Genomic DNA, 22,633 nt, shown 5'->3' on the forward strand with positions numbered 1-22,633 from the left:
TGAATACAGCTATTTTATATCAAATCCATCCTTTCTATCTTCAAACTGAGAAACTACGTACCTTCATAAATTTCTTCATTCTTGTTAGGACGGGCCATAAAGGTAATAGTTCCGACTTTTATGTGAGACCAAGGAAACAAACACCATTGAGGAAATACTGAAATAAAGACATTTACATTGTCTGCATGTAGTGCGTGTGGTTTTTGTCCGTCACCTCATAGAAACCCAGACCTGAAACTTTGACATTTCGGGGAAACAGATCTAGGTTGTGTGAAAGCAGGCTGAATAGAAACAGCACATACACGCTCGCACACACACCTCAGACAAATGCTATCTTGTAGATAATATCATTGAAACTCATGGAAACCTTGAACTGGAATACACTACTCAGATACATTGCTGCATGGCTTATATTTCCTACAACCAGCAAAGGTAAATGAACATGAATATCATTATTATTCAATCTAAACTGATTTCAATTAACCAACTTCTATCTAGAAGCGTGACCCTACTTAAATAAAGGTGGGATGCTCATCAAATATGTACTGCCAGAGGTTTTAGGGCCATTAATTTTTATTTCCTTCTTGTTATGAAACTAATGAAACCTGTTCTGCCAAAAAGGTTCGGAATGTGTGGCTCCTTCACGTCCTCAATGCTACAGAAGAAACAGGATGATGTCTGTTTACAACTGTGACTGGCGCATGAATACAACACAAAAAAATGTGACATTTCACCTCCACACCAGGAAAGGTCAAATTCATAAGTAAGGGATAGGTCATATATTTACTTTCACAAAACCTAGCAAATTGTCAAGTAACATCCCCAACCCCCCATGTCCTTCTGTGCGTTGATCTTTTTTTATAGATTAGATTAGAATTTTATTCCATCCCGTATTGGGGAAATTTCCTTGTTTGCAGTAGCAAGACAGACACAGAAGACATTGTAGACCTAGGTAAAAAAAACTGGAGCCACACACAGGAAGCCCACAAGGTGGGGACCTTATGCAGACTGAGACCGGGGTTCAATTATGCACAATAATTCGTCTATCACTTTGTCTAAAACTCTAAATGCTTAAATCTGCAGTCACATAATATAGTGTAGAAGGCTCATACTCGGCGTGAGATTTTCCGTGAGGCAGCTGAAAAAGTAGGATCTAATTTCACACCTGTCAACCTCTGCCGATAACTGCCCTTATAAATGATTATGATTCCCCTTACAAACCCCCCAAAAAACCTTACAAACACCGTAAAAGTCCTTATAAATGATTATGATTCCCCTTACAAACCCCCAAAAAACCTTACAAACACCGTAAGAGTCGTACGGTGTTTGTAAGGTTTTTTGGGGGTTTGTAAGGGGAGTCATAATCATTTATAAGGGCAGTTATCGGCAGAGGTTGACAGGTATGTAATTTCGTTATTACGCTTTTCCGTCACTTTTTGTCTGTTTTTTTAATACAAAATATGGTCTGCTATCAATTTAGTCACTTGCTGTCATATTTTAAAGCACCTTTGAAAGAGTCTACTCGCACCTGACATTACCATACATGTCAACCTCTGCCGATAACTGCCCTTATAAATGATTATGATTCCACTTTTAAGGTGAATCATAATCATTTATAAGGGCAGTTATCGGCAGAGGTTGACAGGTATGCATTACCATCATGAGTCAAGTTACACGTTTTACAGTCATTTGAAAAAAATAATTAAAATGGGCATTTAGTTTCAATAGATTGTTGTTAATTTACTGTAATGTTTCTACAGTGTTCCAGTATTTTAACGTAGGTTAAACGGGTTTCTAACTGTTTTTTTGCAGGGTATTTCCGAGTGGTATTCTAGAAACGAGCATTGAAATTAACGCGGAGTGTCTCATCCAATATTCACCTGTTGTGATTTGGGTGGAAGCTCACGTAGGAGACTCCGTGTGCATGTCAACAAATGCCTCAGTTACACTCAATGAAACAGGTGAGAACACCATTTCAGGTTGGTAAGGAATGACAAAAAAGCAAATTCAATGACATGCAAAATAAATGGTGTGTTTGTGACAACAAGAACAGTTGCATTGAAACAAAAACGTCTGCTCCTCTTCAACAGTTAAACACAATGCCCCAGAAAGCATTTCAGTGACCCGCTTTCAAAACCACCTCAACCTGACTTGGAAGGCTTCAGAGAATTACCCGGCTTTAGCAGAGGTCTTGTTTCAAGATTATGCAAGCAAGCGGTGGGAGAAGGTAAGTGTTTTTTAAAATTTAAAATAGAAAAAAACTATTTTCCTATTCTGATAACCATTTCTTATCTTTTATCTTTTACAGAGATTGAACAGGACAGAAATCGTACACAATAAAATGGCATGTGAGTGATCTCGAATCTTTTTGAAAGTTGAATCCCACAAAAAAATAGTGTCTGGTAGTCTTCCAAATTTTTTACATTAGCAATGTATGCTTGCAAGTTCAGTGTATCTTTATCTTAGATTCCTCCTCAACTCCTCTTATTTTTGCACAATTAAGGCAGGTTGAATAAGGGCAAGCATTAAATTACAGTTTATGCAACCAAAGATCAGATCATTGAAAATATGGATATTTTATTTTGTGTGTTTCCTACACAGACCATTTAATTGTGGAGAATCTACAGAAACAAACATGCTACCATCTTAAAGTCAGACAAAAGCCGACAGGGTGCCGAAACCCGCTCTGGAGCGATTGGTCTCAACTAGTGATTGTCCCTGCAGGTCATAATATACAGTATAAGGTTTTAGGACTATGTATTGTCACATTTAGCCGCAAACACTAATAGGCTGATCGCCTTCATTTGGCTTTCCACTGCAGTGCTTGAAGATGAGCTGGAAGTTAACATGACATACAAACACTTTGAAGGTTCACGGAAGGTCAAGCTCACATGGAAGGTAAGCCTGAATTGCAATGCTGGCAGAATTTAACTGTTGACTTGTTGTTTTTTGTCACTGTCACTTAAGTTTCTCCTCTGTCTGCCTGTTGGATCATAGTCAGATGTCATAGTGGGTTATTTAAGTGAAACTGCGATCTCCTCTCTGTTCCTCAGCCAGTTCACCATGCCGCAGCAGTACCGGAAGTGAAGTACACTGTGAGGGTCACGCAGTCTAACGGAGGATGTCCGTGTACGGAAAAAAAAGCCTATACTACTAACAGGACTGAATACACGGACTATATTTCCTACTCTCCAGTCAACTTCTCTGTTATTGCCACAAATGCAGCAGGCTCTTCTCCCCCAGCCATTGTCCACATATCAGCGGAACCCGCTGACGATTTAAAAAGTAAGAATGAACAAAGCCAAGCTGAAATGAGTACAGTCATACCTCTACTCACAAATGCCTCTAGGTACTAAAGTTTCAGGTTATGAAATGTTTAATATGCAAATGAGTGACTTAAGATACGAAAAAGATCCAAGTTACGAAATCCCCCAAAAAGTAAATGCATTTCCTTATCCATTATTTTATTTTGAATTCCCCGATTAAAAACTACAAATACAACGTGGCACATATTTTCACACACACACAGGGCACATGTAAAAGTCTAAAATGTACTACAAAGTGGATGTCTTTCGATATTACATCTATAATGGCCGTGGAGGGGGATATTTTAGCGGCACAGGGCACATTGTCATATGCATTATTTATTTTAAGATATTAATAAATCATTTCCTTATAATTTTCTCTCATTTTTGTGTGTTCTTCACATGTTTCATTCAAATTTGGGACACTTTGACCAATTTTAAATGGATTAGTTGGCAGTTGTCTGAGGACCGTGCAACGAATTAGAGAATTTACATATAAAGTACACCTCTACTTACAAAATTTTCAAAGTCTTGGAACCAATTAATTTCATAAGCAGAGGTACGACTGTATTTTGATCAATGATGATGTTTGTATTTTGCAGCTTGTAATAAAACATTAATGGACAAAAAACTAAACAATGGCAAGTGCCTGGAGTGGTACAAGCTTCAAGACGGTAACCCGGTGCTAGTAGCAAGGAATACTAAAAGCGACATGAAGTCTTTTGAAAACAGTAGGTTGCTTCATTTCCCAAAACGTGCATTTTACCAATTTGTTATACTTGGTCTCAAACCCTTACTCATATTAACAACGAATCATTATTTACGTTTTGTTTTCCTCTGTGTTTTGACACATAGGAATCGAGGACTATGTTGAATACATTTACTTTGAGCATCTGTGTGTCAATGAGAGACCAAAAACAGTTAATATGTGCCTCTATTATAAACAGGAAAACGGTAGGTTATCATGAGTTTAATTGTCTGGGCAATTGCACTTTAACAAATTTCAAAATAACACAAAAAGCTGAGTTGTCCCGTTTTGTTGACCGTTGTCCCATACATTTCTTTCTGTCCTGTCGTCCCCCACAAATAAATTCTTACCAGTCCCAAAAGTAGCCCCCCCGGACTTCTTAGCCTTCAATGAAACGCAAAGTTCTGTCCGACTGTCTTGGAAAGCTATTCCCAAAGAGGATAGGCAAGGTTTTATTACACATTACAACTTGTGCAGTGTCCAACTAAATGCAAAGGATGAACGCCATCGTGAGTAGTTTACAACTCTCTCTCTATTTCAAGGTTTTCTAATTGTTTACACTGTAATATTTTCTTACCTCCATTGATTTCAGAATGTCACAGCATAGCGCCGTCCATTGTGGAATACCAACTAGACAACTTGAGACCTGGAAGAAAATACAACATCACTATCGCTGGGGTGACAAGCATAGGAGAAGGGCCAAAGGCTACAGTCATCTGCAGCACAATGAATTCAAGAAAAGGTACACATTTTGCCAAGCCTTCACACACTATGCATGTAAAAAATGTCAATAGAATTGTGTCTAACATGATTTTCCCCTCATCAACAGAATGGCTGAATCTTGGCTTGGCCATGGTATTCTTATTCATTTTTCTAATTGTCGGCACATGTATCTGGAAAAGGTGGGTGAGGCAAAAATTATTTTCTTTTTTTTTAGGCTACCCATAAAAAACATGTTTATTTAATGTATTGAAATATTCAGGCCATTTAATGAATAATTAAAGTGCAAATCGTAAATAATCGTCCTTTAGCAGCACTAAGAATTGGATAGTTATACTTTATTTTAGTTCTTTTAAACAGTTATGAACTTCTTTGTATTCAAATGACTGAAAATTATAATAACTTATTATCATTATAACATTTTTTTTAATTCAAACAAACGATAATCAGGTCAGCAGCATAGTTTGTGTTCAATTGTTAAGGTTTTCTACAAGAAAGTCTTCAACACTGATCTTGAAATTATATTTGCTTTTTATATTCATAATTTTGCTAAATGTGCTTTTTATACTCAGAATGAAAAAGAAGATACTTCCTCCTGTACCAAGGACCCCTATTTTAGATTTTGACACTCAGCAAAAACTCCCTTGGGTAAATCTTATACCGCTTTATTTTCGACATATTTTATCGCTAAATCAAATGAATCACCTTCGCAGTTAACTGATATTTCGACCATGAACAGGACATGCTTGAGGTGAAGGAAATAAGGGTGCACGATGTGACGTTGCAGCAGCTGCATCCAAAGGGCCACACTCAAAATGAAGATGATGATGAACCATCAAACACTCACATCGAACTGACAACGCTGTCCGACGATGAAGCTCTAAGACCTCTGAGGGGTCCCGAAAATGCGGAAATTCCAATTATGGAACAAGAAGATATGCTCGGTTTGTTTCTATACAGCAAAGGATTAGTCTTTGAGAAGAGGACAGATGAGTGTTAAATGAATATTTTGAGATTTTGCATTCTACATACAGTTCAAAATTGTTTAATCAATTGTCCTAATTGCCTTTAAAGTATGTCAAAATGAGGAAGGGGTTTAAGGTGTTGTCATTTGTCATGAAATTATCTTGAATTTTAAAAAGTGCCTTAAATCTGACCTTTCTCCTGTTGTGTGTCTGCCAGGAATATAAAAATAATATAATTATGTACTTAACTTATACCCTGAATCAGTGGCCAGCCAATCGCAGGGCACAAGGAGACAAACAACCATTCACGCTCACATTCATAAAAAGGGGCAATATAGAGGGTCCAATCAATTGAACACAATTGTCCCTGGCAACCAATTTGGGGTGTCCCTCACCTACAACCCATAATTGGCTGGGATAGGCTCCAGCACCCCTGCAAACCTTGAGGACACACGGTACAAAAAAATGAATGAATGAATATTTTGACTCCTTTATTTTTATCCCTCAATTCGACTTTGTGTTTACCTGATACAGAAAAGAGAGTACTACAATTTTCCCACTAGAGGAACCCATGAGCACTCATGATATTTATTCATGAAGAAGAAGAATGTCATCCATGTTGTGAACGTGGGTAATGCATATGGTCTTGTTATATCTCAAATAATTTTTCATTACCTACGGTCGTTCCAAGCGCCACAGGCCGAGATCATTTTCAAGATGAGTGACTTTTCGTCACTCGGCCTTTCTGACTGGCTTATTAATCAGTGTAAGCAGTTAGGCATAAACAAGCCTACTCCTGTCCAAGAAAACTGTATGCCAGCTATTTTAGAAGGTAAGACAATTTAAATACTAAATGACTTAAATACTATACAACTTTGTATTCCGGAGTGGAATAGTTTTAACTGTAACGCATTTTTTTGATAATTCAAAGTGATTTTTCTGTCGCGTCTGCCTCAAGAAGCACTTACGTTTGTTCTCCCCTGGCGTTTACTAATGACGTCATATTCACGAGACAAGCTTCTATCACATAACAACAAACAAACAGACAAATAATCAATAAATAAGAACCATAAATAAGCAATAAATCGTCAACATTATAAAATGCAGAAGTGCAGAAATGACAAAAACAAACTAAGACATAAAGAGATAAATAATCAAAAATAATAATAAATAATAAATAAATAATAACAACCAAACAGGCATTTAACTGTGAATGTGTGTTAAACACTTCTAGACCTTAAACACGACAGTCAAATAAAAATAGTAAAGTAAAGCACATTTAAAATGACCAATGTCATTACAGTAAACAGCCTATATGGAATTTTATTTATTTGTTTGTTGTTGTTTTTTTAATTCACATAGGCCGTGACTGTATGGGCTGTGCCAAAACTGGAAGCGGTAAGACGGCCGCCTTTGTACTTCCGGTTCTCCAGAAACTGTCAGCTGATCCTTATGGTATCTTCTGCCTGGTCCTGACGCCCACCAGGTTGGTGCTTCTATAAGGGAACGTTCTTGCGTGTCAGCATTATTTTTAAAAAAAGCTACAAAATGTGCTGCTGTGTTCAAGAGTCTGCTAACCCAATGAGTGTCACTGTCCTCTGGTTACAGGGAGTTGGCGTACCAGATTGCGGAGCAATTTCGAGTCTTGGGGAAACCGCTGGGTCTACGAGACTGCATTGTCGTAGGTGGAATGGGTGAGTGGCCACAGTGAGAAGCAAATATTTGAGCACACCTAATGCGCCATGTTCGCTTGCAGACATGATGACTCAGGCACTGGAGCTGTCCAACCAGCCTCATGTTGTTGTAGCAACGCCGGGAAGGCTTGCCGATCACATCAGGAGCTCCAACACCTTCAGTATGAGGAAGATTCAGTTTCTGGTGAGTGCGCTGAAAGAAAGGGGAAAAAAAGATTTAATTGCAAACCGGACTTTTTTTTTTTAATTGAAACCTTCGCCCGCCTCGCGACTTTGTGTCTGACAGATCTTGGACGAGGCAGATCGGCTGCTGGAGCAGGGCTGCACGGACTTCACCAAAGACCTGGAGGAGATCCTCGCGGTGCTGCCGGCCAAACGGCAGACTCTGCTGTTCAGCGCCACGCTCACCGACACGCTGCAGGACCTCAAAAGCATCGCCATGAACAGACCGTTATTCTGGGAGAGCACGTCCGAGTGAGCGGGGGGCAGAAGACGGCAGGTGGCGCTACGTCAGAACCACCTCACCTTACGTACTGCCTCTTGTTATCAGGACACGTACGGTGGAGGAGCTGGACCAGAGATACATCCTGACGCCGGAGAAGATAAAAGACGCCTACTTGGTCCACCTGATCCAGACCTTCACAGACGAGCATGACGACTGGTCCATCATTATATTCACCAACACGTGCAAGTAAGAATTGAGACTTAAACTTTGACCATTTTTGAGCAAGTGACTATTTTTGGTCATTTAAAAAAAAAAAAAACTTGAATCTTCCCAATTCTTATGTTTACTTTTATATTCTTTTTGTAATGAGCTAACAGAATGTGAAAAAACATACTTTGTTTTAGGTCTGACAGTTTTAATCTCAAACTAGTATCAGGTCAAGTATTTTGTCCACAGCTAACCTATTAATTACCTTGTTACTACTTGCACATTACTAGCCATATACTGTGTAAAAACATAAGCCGTCAGACAGTCAAACATATGTTCAAGTAGTGTTTTACAAATGTAAGTAAACGGGGAGCTTATAGTTTAAAAAAAAAGTTGATGTGATAAATAAAAACAGATTGTTTGAGACCCAAACAAAGAAAAAAAATGTTCCCCAGTGTATTTTTGGGTAGTGTTTTTTTAATTTAAAAATGCCGTTGTTTTGATCTTCCACAGAGCCTGTCAGATCCTCACTATGATGCTTCGCCGATTCAACTTCCCTACAATCAACCTCCACTCAATGATGAAGCAGGTCAAGACCTTGTCATGGTTCCGATTCTAACCACAGACCTTCGCCTATTCTAGAGCTCACTTGTGAACACTTCCTCGCCCCTTCTGATTCACCAGAAACAGCGATTTGCCAATCTCGCCAAGTTCAAGGCCAGCGTCTATAAAATCCTGATTGCCACAGATGTGGCTTCCAGGTAAGTGGAAGCTGATTGGAATGAAACAATTCCAATACAAATTCTTGGATTGATTGCCTTTGATTTTCCAATAGGGGCTTGGATATTCCAACTGTTCAGGTTGTCATCAATCACAACACCCCTGGCTTGCCCAAAACCTACATCCACAGAGTTGGCCGGACAGCCAGGGCAGGTCGTCAGAAATGCTCAGCACTTTTCATCTTGGCCTGAATATAAGACGACCCCCCCTTTTTTTCAAACTTGAGTCTTGAAAAAGACATTTGGTGACTTTTTGAACATCAAATTCTTATTTCAATACAAAATATACTGTCTTATATCCAGGCCAATACGGTACTTTCTTTCTGGGTTCTACATTCCGTCTATCGCTCATTATATGTTGCTTCTCCACCACAGGCAGGAACGGGGTGTCCATCACACTGGTGACACAGTACGATATCCATCTTGTCCACGCCATCGAAGCACAAAGCCGTAAGTCACTAATTAGTAGCCCCCTCCCAAAAAAGTAGCAGGTGTGTAGTGTCCAAAAGTTAGCCCATCGCGTCAATGCAAAAACTTGTTTTTTTCCAGAGTGTAAAATGAAAGAGTTTCCTGTGGTGGAGAAAGAAGTCCTGAAGATCCTCACACAGGTCAACGTGACCAAACGAGAGTGTGAAATTGTATGATCTTTTTGTAATATGCTGTCATTTAATGCACTTTTTGGTGTGTTCAGTTTTCACGTTCAACTTTTTTCTTTAAAGAGATTGGAATCTACAGATTTTGACGAGAAAAAGGAGATTAACAAAAGGAAACAAATGATCCTGGAAGGAAAGGCAAGTGTTTTTATTTGCCATTTCAGATGCACATGCAAATGGATAATATGTGATATGTTAATCAGTCATGCTGCTAATTTTAAGGGAGAAATGCTCAGAATAGACAAAACTATACCTTTGGGGATTGTTTTTTAAATTGAATGCCTTTTATTGTCATTGTACAAGTTTAACGAGATTTGGATGGTTCCAGGATCCAGAAATGGAGGCAAAGAGGAAAGCAGAATTGGAGAAGATTCGGAAGCAGAAGAAAAAGTTCCAAGAGACGATTCGCAAGAAAATTGAAGTGCACAAAGAAGGACAAGTCAAAAGGACATTAAAGCGCCAAAATATGAAGAAAAAGAAAAAACAAGAAACAAATTAACGAGTGGTTTCTTTTATTACTGTGCAATGCCAAATATTGTCATACTTGTGACCATCATCAAATCAACATGACATTAACTTTATCCCATGTATGAATAAATGACAGACTCAATTTTTGACAGTATTTGTTTCCATCACTTTACAGAACATGACACTGCTTTTATACTTCATATTTACATCCTATCAATGGATGACTCCCGTTAAGTGCTGCCTTGAGATGGTGATAAAAGTTTCTACGGATCACTACACTCAGACGATGCAAACACAGTAGCTCTGATGACAACTTAAGCAGTATTTTTTATTTTATTTCTAAAAAGCATTACATTACAAACAGATCAAGCACAACCTGGCCGCGAAAATAACTATCTTTATGCTAGATAAAACGAGAACTGCAAACAGTCTGAGAATCTGAAAGACATTCCTGTAGCTACAAACTAGAAAAAGACACCTAACTGAGCAGAGAAAAAAATAAAATCAACCTGAAATCAAGAAGCAAAGGAACTCCACAAGAAATACACAACGCAGGCAAAAGTCTGTGATGCAGTCATCCAAATTCAACAAAAGCAAAATATAATAATAATAAACAGCCCCACCTCCTGTATTGATTTCCCACCCACAGAGGAAGGTGGCTTCAACTCATCACCCGGTTTTGATTCTATACTGAATGTATCAAAATAAAAGTTGAGCCCTATAATGTCTGACAGAGCTTCTATGCTGGTTGCTTGGACGTGGCAAGTATACAGAGCATTTTAATGTGCTCATTTTAACAAATGTATAGGCACTGATTCCTGGTCCAAAAACTGCCATCGGCGCAGTGGGCCTCGTATTCGGTTTCTCTCGATTAAGTAAACTTGAACTCGTTCGAGGAAATTAGGCTGCGTTAAGAAATTTGGTCTCTAGTCCATGTTTCTTTTTTTCTCTCTGTGGTTCAGCGACAACTATCCTACATGATCCACAAAGGTAACAAAAAAAATTGTGGGACCTAACTATCAATTGGTGTGCATTTCCCTCCAAAGCCACCTTCCTCTTCTCTCTCTCGTGTGTGTGTGTGTGTGTGTGTGTGTGTGTGTGTGTATTGCCTCCTTTCACATGCCGTTTTCCAATGAAAGCCTATACAGAGTTCATGTGTGGTCTAGTCACCATAAGGATAGCCTTGACTCGAACAAAGACATGATATCCAATGCTGGTCAGGTTGGATTAAATAATACCCTTTTTTATACATCTATTGTTCTTTTTTTTTTTCAATTTTGTGCTCAGTGATTAGAAAGCTACTTCGGAGAAGAAAATGGTCTCAAGAGTGAGGCATGGGTAGGATTTGTATGCCATGCCTTGGAAAAAGTCTGAAATCCCCTAAGCCGGTCCACCACTGACGCGTGGTGCAAAACCACTCCCATTAAAAGACCTTGTAAGAGAGCCGTTGGTTCCCAAGGCAAATGGTAGGTTTTTTTTTAGTTCCAGACTCCAGATCGTCAGTGACAAGCACAGAAATTGTTTCTTTCCTTTCCTCTCTGAGGGAGAGAGAGAGAGCGCTAGAATGCGTGTCGACTGCCACTTTCCCTTCAGAGAACGCTGAGGATTTGGGGGAACCTCCTCTCAATTGTTGAACCAATTTAGATCATCAGTCCAGGATGATGGCTTTTGGACCATTTTTGTATGAGGATTTTTGCGCTGCCTGTCGAACCACTTTCTGCGATCCTGCGTCAAGCGTGAAGAACAAATTCTTCAAATTCAGCTTCGAGTGTCACCCGCCGTCTGCGAGGTGAAGGATGGTGGGTTTTTTTGGACATTTGGGTTGGCATTTAAGCCCGGAGACCGTCTGCGCGTCCCCTCGTTATCCCTCGGCCGTCTCGTCGACTTCCCTCCTCGCACCGCCGTGGGTGCCCGCCCCCTTCTTGCCCGTCCAACGGCCTTTCGCCTCCTCCCCGCCCGTCTCTCCGTGCCCTCGTCTTCTACCCTCTTATTTCTCTCGCTGGTCATTGGTTTGCTATTCCGTCGCTTTCACTCGGTGGTGCTTCGGTTGTAGCAGAGGAAAACAGGTATCCATTTAATGATTTTATTATTTCCCAGATTAAAAAGCTAGTGAACTAAGCTCAGCTCAAGCCTAGCTCACTTCTTCAAGCAACCTGGAAAGATTAGAACGCACAAAACAAACTGTAAACAAACAAAACAAAACAAAACACTCGATCGATGATACAAATCCATCTTAGCAAATTTGTATATCGTACATCTCTTTGATTGCAGAAGCTCAATATCAATGTCGGAGGACTTACACTCTAGTACTGTGACAGGCCGGTCACGCCACCATGCTGGTATGCACGTTCACCCTGGTAAGTCGAGTCCTGGGACAAAGCTACGTCGATTTGGGACTTGAACTCATCGCCCAAGTAACTGTCCTGTAAGGCAACAATGGAGGGTGGGGGGAATATTGGTTGAACGAACTAAGCGAAGGGTCAGAATTTTCCTTTGTGTGGATGCAAGATTTTTACTTCACCAGTCCAAATAAATCTAAAAATGAAGACCAAATAAGCTTTTTGGTGTGCATATTCAAACTGTATTCGAAACAAATGGGCACACTATAGCAACTGTGGATAAAAACTTAATCCAATCTGAATAGCGTTTTTGGGAATACGTTTTGTTGCATACGTTGTCCAGCCCTACATAACACACAGCTTTGACTTAAAAGATGGTCCCCCCATGACACCGACCTTGCACAGACATTACCTGGGACAGTTCCGGTTGGGAGAGACCAGGCTGGCTCATCTGGGAAGGCTGACTCATGGAGATGTAGCCTTGAGTCAGAGGGCCCTGCGAGAAGGACTGGGAGGCCCCATCCTGGCTAGCTTGGCTGTTTGGTCCATGACCGCCACCTTGAGTAGCTGAGCCACGAGGTCTTTGGCGCCCACCGCGTCCCAGCTTAGTGCCTTTGATCGCTCCACGGCCTGAATGGATCACATAGGACAGAGGTGCTCACGCTTTTTAGCTTCACGACCTACTTTACTGTATTGGCCCGAATATAAGACGGTTGTTTTTGCATTGAAAAAGTTTCAGTCGTATTAAATTCAGGGTCTCAACATTAAAGCCCTTCACAATGCTAGAAGGTGCCAGATATCTTTAAAGTGAATGCTGAACACTTTGACGGTTAATGCAGTCGATTTTGTTGTTTTATCACAGTAGATTTACATTTAAAAAAACAGAGGCCAATCATTTAGAAATGTGATTGCAGTTTGGTTTACTTATTTAAATGTTCAGATATTAAGATGTGCTAGACAGTTTTTGCATGATTGGAATGAGGCAAAAAAAAAAATCTCTCGAATATAGTCATAATCATTTGTTTCAGGTGTACTGTAATTATTTTCTGTATAAAAATTTAATTTGGTGTTCAAAAGGTCTTTCAAACTTCAAAAAGAGGGGATCGTCTTATATTCGGGCCGATAGGGTAACCCTCATTAGATACGACTGTCTTTCAAACTGACAACCTGAATCAAAGAGTTATTACCTGCAGCGGGGCCATTAGTCTGTCCTAAGTAGCTGGGCGGTGGCATGGGGGGCATGACCAGGTTGAAGGGTATTGGGAGATTCATCGCAGCCATGTGACCAGGACCTGTCCCAATCATCCCAATCTGATCGTGGGTTTGGAAGTACATGTTTGACGGGCGGCCTACTGCAGAAAAAGGAAAGAAAAGGAGATTTAACCCTGAGCACTCATTTATCCCATTGATGGCACAAGACAGCCAATCCATTTGGGCTTGGAAAAAAATGGAAGCAAATGATCAAAATGAATATGAAAACATGAATATTCACAGCCTGTCCTTCCAATTTAAATGAATGCAGCAAAGAGTTAAATACTCTCAAAAAATATATAAAGCTAGGAAAAATGATATCACACTACATGTCCCAAAGATGTGATAACCACATATGCGGGTGCCAGATTTTCAAAGAGGTACGTTTGTATTTTTAAATGAGTTGGTTAATAAACAAATTAGTTCAAGAGGAAAAATATCATATATCCATGAAAGATTCACCGGTATTGCTGCGGTCATACGCAGAGCCAGGAATGAGAGCTTCGCGAGCATCATACATCGCTGTGCTCATGAAACGGCCGCCCTAAAATAACCAAGAAAAAAAAAGAATAAGATGATTAGTGAAGAAAAAAATCTCAATGTTACTCAAAAACACAGAACAGCCAATGACTTTACAGAAACTCACAGGATTGATGGTGTTAACCAACTTGCGTGGCTTGCTGAACTGCATGAGACTCTCTCTCAGGTTGTTGAGGGGTCCCTCCACAAGGACCTTCTGCTCCTTGTAGTTGTTCAGCAGGTTGTTCCACAGTGGCTGCTTAGATAAGGCCTTGGGATTCCCCACAATGATCACTCCATATCTTCACAAAAAGCGGAAGAATATATTTTTTCATGTAAATGAGCACATTTTCTACGGGATTTGTCCAGGAGAAGTGGGCATTTTGTGTTTGATCATTTGAACTATGGTTCGGATTTACTTACTTGGCTCTGGTCAAAGCAACATTAAGTCGACGTGGATCATTCAAGAAGCCGATGCCCTGGTGCTCGTTGGCACGAACGCAGGACAGGATGATGAAGTCTTTCTCTCGGCCCTGGAAGGCGTCCACACTCGCAATTTCTACTTGCTGTAGTTGGGGGGGAATGGCACCACAATAATGTTACTCCCTTGCGTGATGTGTTAGAGTGGGATTTGCTCCAGAGCTGTGTGATTTACCTGATACAGTTTAGTGTGCAGAGAGCCACTGAACTGCATGTATTGGACCAGGTAAGACCGCTGCCCCTCATAGGGGGTGATAATCCCTATCTGGTCAGGTTTGGCACCTGCCTTCAACAGTCTAGTGGTGATTTTCTCTACATTTGCAGCCTCAGTCCTTAAAGAAAATAATGTATTAATTAATTTCAACTAGAGGGAAGAGAAGATAAGACTGCAGGTTTTTTTATGTGAAGAAAGCTTTGCTGACAATAGTTCAGAATAAGACAAGCTGTCGCAGAGACCAGCAGATATGTATTGTAAACGGTTACCTGTTCAAGTAGGAGGTTCCAGAGCTAGCAATTTCCTCCTGGCCTTGAGTAACATAAAAGAACATGGGTTTGTCTGGCTGTGGCCACTGGAAATCAAAGCCCTTCTTGATGCGATCAGCTGGGAAGAGTAGAACAATTCATGTTATTTCTTTTCTCAAATTAGGGAAAAGTAATGTTTTAATCCAACAACACTGCAATTCGATGGAGACAAACCTGCTGTGACGCCATTCTGCAAGGAGCCCTCGTAGAAGATGTTCGATGGGAAGGCGCTGAGAGCCGGATGCATTCGGTACTGGACCTGAAGGCGAATTGGTCGGATTCCCAGCACCACCAAACGCTCAAACAAAGACTGAGACAGCCCTGCTTTGGCAGCCTTCTTGCACATAACCACAGGACCCAGCTGGCAGTGATCACCTACCAGGATGAGCTAGAGCAGGGCAGAAACAGTTCAGAGTTCAACGCAACAAAAGTTCACAAAGCGTTTAATAATGCCATTCATATTGACTATAGTTTTACTTTTGTAGAATTAGAGTTTTTAAGATACCCAACTTAAAAAAAATCTGAATGAAAAGTAAATTCATTCGATCATTTACCATGCAGCTCATCTTCACGAGGGTTGCGGGGATGCTGGAGCCTATCCCACTGCCCCTTAAATACAAACATTTATATGGGGTCCCTAGTTTAAGATGGAGTTGTATTCTTATGCTAGCTCCATAACCAAACATTTATGAAAATAAATATCAATACTGAGTATCGGATCAGGGCATCACTAATATTAACAACTAATTCATTTCAACTAACAAAACATGTGACTATACCAGGCAGAGGTAATTCCATCTGTAAAGGAGAGCCTAAAATATAAACTGGTTGTTTAAATGATAGTTTGGATCTTGAGCACAGTTAAGGTACACTTGATCAAGACGCTGACCAACTCACGCCTATCTCAAGAGTCAGTGTAATGTTTAAAATAAAAATACAGGAAGCTAAGAATTGACTTCCCCCTTTGTGAGATAAAAAGTATGATTTGTGAGCATGTTGAAAAAATTAAAAATAAAAAAACGTTGTGCACCATTCATAAAAGCACATATTATTACTATGATGAACCACCACCTCTCCTAAAGAGTTGGTCACGTATGTCGTGGCTTTGAGCCCTATATCCTTGTTATTCTGAATAATTGGTTTTAAGAATCCTAACCTGCTTGGCTCCGAGCACAACAGGCACCATGCACTCAGGCTCAGTGGCTTGGGTGCTCTCATCAATTAGAATGGAGCGAAACTGCATCTTGGCCAGGCGAGGGTCCCCTGCACCAACGCAGGTGCAGCAGATCACATCCGCATTCTGAGGAGCCAAAGGAGAAAGATGTAAAAAAAAAAATCGCTTAAAGGCAACTTTTGCCATGAATTAAAAGGGTCGTAGGTAGAGATCAACCGAGAACCCACCATAAGCAACTCCCTCTCTGCAGTGCGTTTTAAGGCTCTGTAGCGCTTCTCATCGGCAGAAGACAGCTCACCGGTTTCATCCTTCAGTTGCTGAAGTTTCTGAAGTTCCGGCATGCTAAAATTAAAACACCAAATGATGGAAAATGATCAACATACACAGTCAACTCTTTGTTAGCCAGCACAGGGCACGCGCACTACTTTTTGGGTATGTTTGTTATGCCTATGGGCTGATGAGGCGTTTAGGGAATCCTGTGGTCATAGAACTTGTTCATATATACTCATCGATTTAACTTATGACTTCACCTGGAGAAAAAAAAGACAAACTAATTTCTCAGGGAAGGAGAGAAGATTCCCTTTGCCTGACCTGTCCATATTGCTGATCTGGTTATGCAAAGCCAGGAACGACACGGGTGACTCAATAGCCTCACGGCTCTTGGCACACAGCCTGACCACCTTGAGCCCAGTCTTGTCGATCTTCTCGGTCAACTGGTCCACAGCAATGTTACTGGGAGCGCACACCAGAACTGGTCTAGGAAGATACAAAGAGAGAGAGAGAGTACATAACAGACACATTTAACAGTGACTCTCCTCAATTACGAAATTCAAAACTGATGAAAGTAGACCTAGGCGATTAAACGATAATTATCGTCAAATATTTTTTGTCAACAAGAATAAAAACTTTTTCACCACCCAAAAGCAACAAAGAACGGCGACGCTGATTCAACGTGAACAGTAGTTTCAGACCAACGTTCAATAGATGAAGATTCATCTTTTAATTCTAGTTTATTTATTTTTTAAATTGTGATAATTTTCTAGATGTAAGAAACAATTGTGAATGCCTTATACCCATTGCCCTGTCGTGACAGGTGATAGACAATAGTGGCTGAGGTGACAGTCTTGCCAGTCCCAGGAGGACCCTGGATCAGACTCAGAGGTCGCTGCAGTACCGTCTTCACAGCATACACCTACACACAAACGGAGGATTAGTAGTTAAGTGGGGAAAAAATAAACAAGTGATTTTCCCCCCAAAAATAGCTGCAACCCATTGAAGACAACTTTGATGAGGGCAAAACAAAAACAAGGAAGCAAAAGCAGATAAGTCTTACTTGTGAGTGATTGAGATCGGGTAGGCCCTGGGCTGTGAAGCGCTTGGGCAGCTGACACTTCATGGTAACATCTTCTACTTCGTGACCCAGAAGCTTATGGTAAATGTAGCCTGATACTGAGGTTTCATCCACTGCAAAGGTCTTCAGAGCACTTTGCATCCTGCACGAACGAACGAACATGCATGAATGGTTAACATTGGCGATGTACAATATGAAGTCTATGTCGCCCAGGTCATCATAAATTAAATTTTCTTTCATTCCTGTTGATACAACTTTGCTGAGTGACTTTTTATTGTAAATGAAGGTTACTTAAAAAAAATCAGCAGGTGGTTTGCTTGGAGATTTCCTCAATCCAAGAAGTGTGCTAAAGACTAAATTTAGACTATATTTTCTCCATATAAAATATATTTAAAATGGAAACACAGAAATAAACTTTCTGAACAGGTTTTCATGTAGTAGTGTAATTTATCACGAACCTGAGCTTAAAGGGCAATTAACTTTTGACCCTTTTATAACAGAAAAAATAAAGCAATTATCTGACCTAATGCTTCATGCTTTTGTCTTTTAAAGACACATTTTTATGACAGATCACAGTCACAGGTTTTTAGCCAGGAAGACCACTTGATTGTCATACAAAAACTTGACAGGCACATTTATTAGTATTCTGAAAATCACTTTACAGTAGACAAATTAGATATAAAACAGCCACGGTTTTATTAAAGAGGGGCAGACACAATTAAATCTATTTAAAAATTAAAAAAACTGAATCCACCCTACCTGTCAAAAGAAGTAGCCTTCCACACAAAATCCACCTGGAAATTATGTGGAATTTCCACAGGCGCTCCAACACTGCTTCGCAGTTCAATCGCAATTTCGTCACCATAGTCTGTAAAAGCACACTGTTAAGGAGCTCTAGATCTTTTGATAATTGTCTGAAAATAAAATGTTTGGATTGGATTTCACAGCAATGACACAAAGTGAAGAAAAAGTTGATTGTGAGATCCAAATAGGGCAAATTCAGATGGACAGACTTTAATGTGTACAAAAGAATGTTGTGAATATACAACCATTTCTCCCCAGCTAGAAAATGGTTGTCTCTTCTGCTGGTCGAAAACGGGGAAGACTTAAGAATGAACGGTGAAACGGCCAATTGTGAAAAGGATACTGTCCGGAACCTTGATGACATGGCCGATCCCTTTCCACAGTGGGGCCAGATCTCCTTTGTAGCGCAAGCAGATCTCATCACCTTGCATCAAGCGCATATCTGATATTGGCAAATGAATAAAAGGGATATTATTTTAGAGTGATTCACAAATAAAGTAAAAAATAAAAAACACGGGGCTTGCTACTGAGTGCAATGACACAATCTGCAAAAAAATAAAAAACACTGAACTTGACTGAAAACAGACAAGAATAAAATTACACATGCACTCATGCATGCTACTAAATGATGACACTTGGTGGAAGTTGTGCGCAGTCAGTGGGAGGGGATATGAGGATCTTTCTGCATGACTGGGAGGAAGAAAAAATCTCACAAATTACCACCTGAATCGGTCTTCGGCAGAGTGAAATATGCAATCCGCTTCTTATTCAGGCCCAAGTCCCACCTTACTGTTATATTATCTTGAGTCTGCGAAAATGAAACATATGAAAACATAAGCTAATGATGGACTTCATCAAATGGAAAACAAACAGAATCCATTGAGTTTGGTTCATCTTGTATTTGATTAAACAGCAGTAAAAGCAGTGTGCAATAAATACGCAACCACTGAGTAAAGATGCGTATTAAAATTGACACAACAGAGACCTGAGACTCTTTGAGCTTCTTGTCATAATCCGCCTCCAGTTTAACCAAAGGACCAAAAATGTTTTGGTACTGGTAAGCATCCTCGTAGCGCAGCAACACATGCTGGGGCTCCTCGTCCACACCGGGCTTCTCCAGGTCCTCTAAGGTGGCAGTGGGGTTGTCCTAAAGGAAAGACAAACAGAGAAAAATAAGGCATCGTCAACTTGAAAACTGCCGCAACGCTGATTGACATTAGTCTTCCCCGAGAAACGCCGACTTCCCGCTTTTAAAATGCCTTTTGTCGTTCAGCAATGCTTCACTGGCTCAGTCAACGGGCCAAGGTTTACCTTCCAGAGTTCCTCCAACTTGTTGATTTGCTGTGCTGTGATCTGCCGGGCACGCAGCTGCTCCTGTTCCGACGGAATCTTTACCAGCCATGAGAGAAAACAGCGGTCCTGAATCAGCGGCTGCCACTGGGAGCTATCCCAGTTGATATCTTTCAGGCTACTCTGGCTGGCACAAGGCTGTCTGTGAAGAGATGTCATGTTCAGGCAGATCGCACCACAGAAAACTTAAGCCTTCCCCACTTTCAACCAGCAGAATGAAGTTGTATACATGTTGTATTATAAAATAGCAGCCAGTTGCAAAAGTTATCTGGTTATCTAATTGAGCATGAATCATACACAATCGGCTCCCTATGAGAAAGTGAGGACAAATTCCGAACAAATCTGGTATTAAGAGAGACGTTATCTACACTTTGTTTCGGTACGACTCAGCCAAGTTCACTCACCTACAAAGCAGCACCACTACAGAATCAGCCTTGGCAGGGATGAAACCCAAGAGGAAGACGTTGCGACATCCACAGTTGTAACACTCCAGCACGGTCTCTCCCAAAGGGCCATCTTTGTGAAGGGTCACCTCTTTGCATTTGGCTCGCACCAAATGGTTTACAATATGGCTACAAGTAAGGAGTTGACAATGGTGACAAATGCGTATTTCATGTATTCTGTCATGCATTAGACCCGTTGGGATTCAAACATTTTAAACTGCAAAACAATTGAGTTTTCACACTTTCACAAATTCAGGGAAAGCATGTTCGATTTTAGGATTTTTTTTAGAGTATTTTTTAGGGAGGTGTAGGCAAGTGCTGTATCTTTTGAGGTGCATTGACTTTTGCCTGAGGCATTGTCATCAATCTTATCTCATTTTCTGAACCGCTTTATCCTCATTAGGGTCACGGGGGTGCTGGAGCCAATCCCAGCTGTCAATCAATGCAGCAAATATGAACAGCAAAGGGGGGCTATGATGACTGTCAACATTAAAATGAATAAAGTAGCATATTGCTATGTCAGTCAGCTTTGATTACTACACATTTATATGTGATCACTTTTACAGTATTCAACCCATTTTATGTTTTCATTAGCATTAAAATTAACACAGCGCAAAGTGAAGCAGCCTTCAATAACTACTCTTGTCATCGCCTTCAATTTGTGGTGTATGATAGACACATTTCGGGTGAGCAATGCTATCTTAAAGCATGTAACTTTCAATAATACTTTTACATTATTTCTGACTGCATGATAGTCGTGTGTTATTAACGTTGCAGCGATATGGCTCAGAAACAAGTAACTTCCTATGGGGAACCATTTATTAAAAAACAAAGCTAAACTGAAGTTGATAAGCAGATTATCATTTAAGGTTCCACAAAGCGACACACACCTGCCAGATGTATTTCCACGTCCATTGCAGAACCACTTCTTGCTCGTGTTACAATACACCACACAGGCCGGATCATGAATGCCACAATAGCTGAAAAAACAAAAGCATTAAGCAGCATCTAGCTTTTATTTCATGTATTCAAACCATACTGTGTATACACAATGAAGGCAAAAAAAACAACAACACTTGGACAATTACAGTACTATAAAAGAAACTAAGTGTAATAACATTTGCACGTGTTCATTATTTACAGTTTCTAGTGGACTATTTTCCTAGGGAAAAAGGAGATAATTTGACAGCGTGCATTTTAAATCCAACGTGTAGCAGCTACGAAAGTGCTCTGCAATATTTCTGCTGTCAAGAGTACCTGCAAGCGTGTACTGGCAAGTCTTTCGTGTAGTATGCATCTTCTTCATCCTCCTCAAAATTGAGCTCCGCCAACAACTGACTGGCTTTGGCCACAGAATCCTCCACTCCCCCGTTGTGGAGACCCTCATCGGGACCGTTCACCTGCGAGGGAACCCTAGCTTTAGCCTTAGCATTAGCCTCAATCCGAACGTGTTACGCTAACGGCGAGGAATCACATTGCGGAAAAGACGCCACGAACAAAGTTTCGTTCTGATCGCCATATTGTCAAGGCACGGTTTTCCCAATAAAGCATTTTAGTAGACACGTGAACGAGCGTTTCTCTGTACAATTTTGTCAACAAACGAAGGCGTACATCCATTCCTTGCGGGTTGTCGGAAGGATGGCTTTAGCAAAATGCTTACAGTGGCAGCTAAAGCTTTTAGCCGCTAACTAGCCAGCTAGCTAGCTAGCTTGAGCTAACGTCAGTGAGCCGCGCGTTGTCGTTTCTTCCCAGCGAACGAGAGACACAAACCTGGCTGTCCAGTTGGCTTTGGGTCTGTCCCTGGGTCTGAGTCTGGCTCGGAAGTGTGAAGTCGGTGAAGTCGTATTCGGAGCCCTGTGTATCCGCTCCTAGCAACTCCGCTTCCTCGGTGTCCAGAAAGGTGAGGGTCTGGGAGCTCGGCCCGTACGCCTCCACACTCATTTTGACTCAACTTTCGATTCCCTCAAGTGTTTTCCGGCGTTGATCGCAAAGTTTTCGAATCCCCCGACGTGTTATGCGTTTGTCGCTACGTGGACGTGAACTCAGCACAAAAAGCCTTGGGCTAAAGCCGGAGATAAAATGGTACCGAACGGAACCTCGATGCCTTGAGAAGGTCCAATAGCGACGGATGTGTGTGCGTCGCTCGATGTGTGACGTCCCTTACGTTTACAGTGAGCAGCAGAGAGAGGCGTGCGAAAGAAGAGCTCTCACTCAGGGCTCGTTTCCGGGTATCGAAAGACAAACGCAAAAAAAAAGTTTTGTCAACCAAACATCAAAGACATCTAAGCAATTCAGCATTTCTCTATCTCAATGTAATGATTACAGCCCCCCTCGCCAAGGTTTCCAAACCCAACCCAGACTTCAGTTTATACATTTTTAAAATCAAATATTAATTCATTCTCTGAAGTGCTTTATA

At 40.8% G+C, this 22,633-nt stretch overlaps 2 protein-coding genes across 5 annotated transcripts; one reads left to right on the plus strand and one right to left on the minus strand.

Moving 5' to 3' along the window:
- The first annotated feature begins 6,077 nt into the window (after positions 1–6,077).
- ddx49 (DEAD (Asp-Glu-Ala-Asp) box polypeptide 49) lies at positions 6,078–10,126 on the plus strand. Its single transcript, XM_077608090.1, has 14 exons — positions 6,078–6,193; positions 6,273–6,570; positions 7,101–7,224; positions 7,347–7,432; positions 7,495–7,616; positions 7,719–7,906; positions 7,983–8,123; positions 8,598–8,673; positions 8,769–8,845; positions 8,920–9,017; positions 9,239–9,313; positions 9,413–9,501; positions 9,583–9,654; positions 9,845–10,126. Exons 2-14 carry the CDS (start codon positions 6,333–6,335, stop codon positions 10,013–10,015), a joined length of 1,557 nt encoding a protein of 518 aa, XP_077464216.1. The 5' UTR covers positions 6,078–6,193; positions 6,273–6,332; the 3' UTR covers positions 10,016–10,126.
- upf1 (UPF1 RNA helicase and ATPase) lies at positions 10,012–22,401 on the minus strand. 4 transcript variants are annotated; one of them, XM_077608089.1, is made up of 24 exons: positions 21,988–22,401; positions 21,475–21,617; positions 21,108–21,197; positions 20,179–20,346; positions 19,736–19,916; positions 19,410–19,571; positions 19,148–19,232; positions 18,768–18,866; positions 18,380–18,488; positions 17,603–17,762; positions 17,343–17,461; positions 16,861–17,025; positions 16,497–16,611; positions 16,252–16,395; positions 15,270–15,483; positions 15,057–15,174; positions 14,749–14,905; positions 14,517–14,659; positions 14,221–14,395; positions 14,037–14,118; positions 13,511–13,672; positions 12,736–12,953; positions 12,285–12,407; positions 10,012–12,137 (listed from the first exon to the last, which is right to left on the minus strand). In XM_077608089.1, the coding sequence occupies exons 1-23, from the start codon at positions 22,156–22,158 to the stop codon at positions 12,288–12,290; spliced, it is 3,300 nt and encodes a 1,099-aa protein (XP_077464215.1). In that variant the 5' UTR covers positions 22,159–22,401; the 3' UTR covers positions 10,012–12,137; positions 12,285–12,287. The 4 variants fall into 4 exon arrangements, with proteins under 4 accessions (XP_077464215.1, XP_077464214.1, XP_077464213.1 ...); XM_077608088.1 differs by having other exon boundaries at positions 19,145–19,232; XM_077608087.1 differs by having other exon boundaries at positions 13,511–13,675; positions 21,988–22,400.
- Positions 22,402–22,633: the final 232 nt, after the last annotated feature.

The sequence above is a fragment of the Stigmatopora argus genome, chromosome 8 (genome assembly GCF_051989625.1).
Source record: "Stigmatopora argus isolate UIUO_Sarg chromosome 8, RoL_Sarg_1.0, whole genome shotgun sequence".
Taxonomy (NCBI): domain Eukaryota; kingdom Metazoa; phylum Chordata; class Actinopteri; order Syngnathiformes; family Syngnathidae; genus Stigmatopora; species Stigmatopora argus.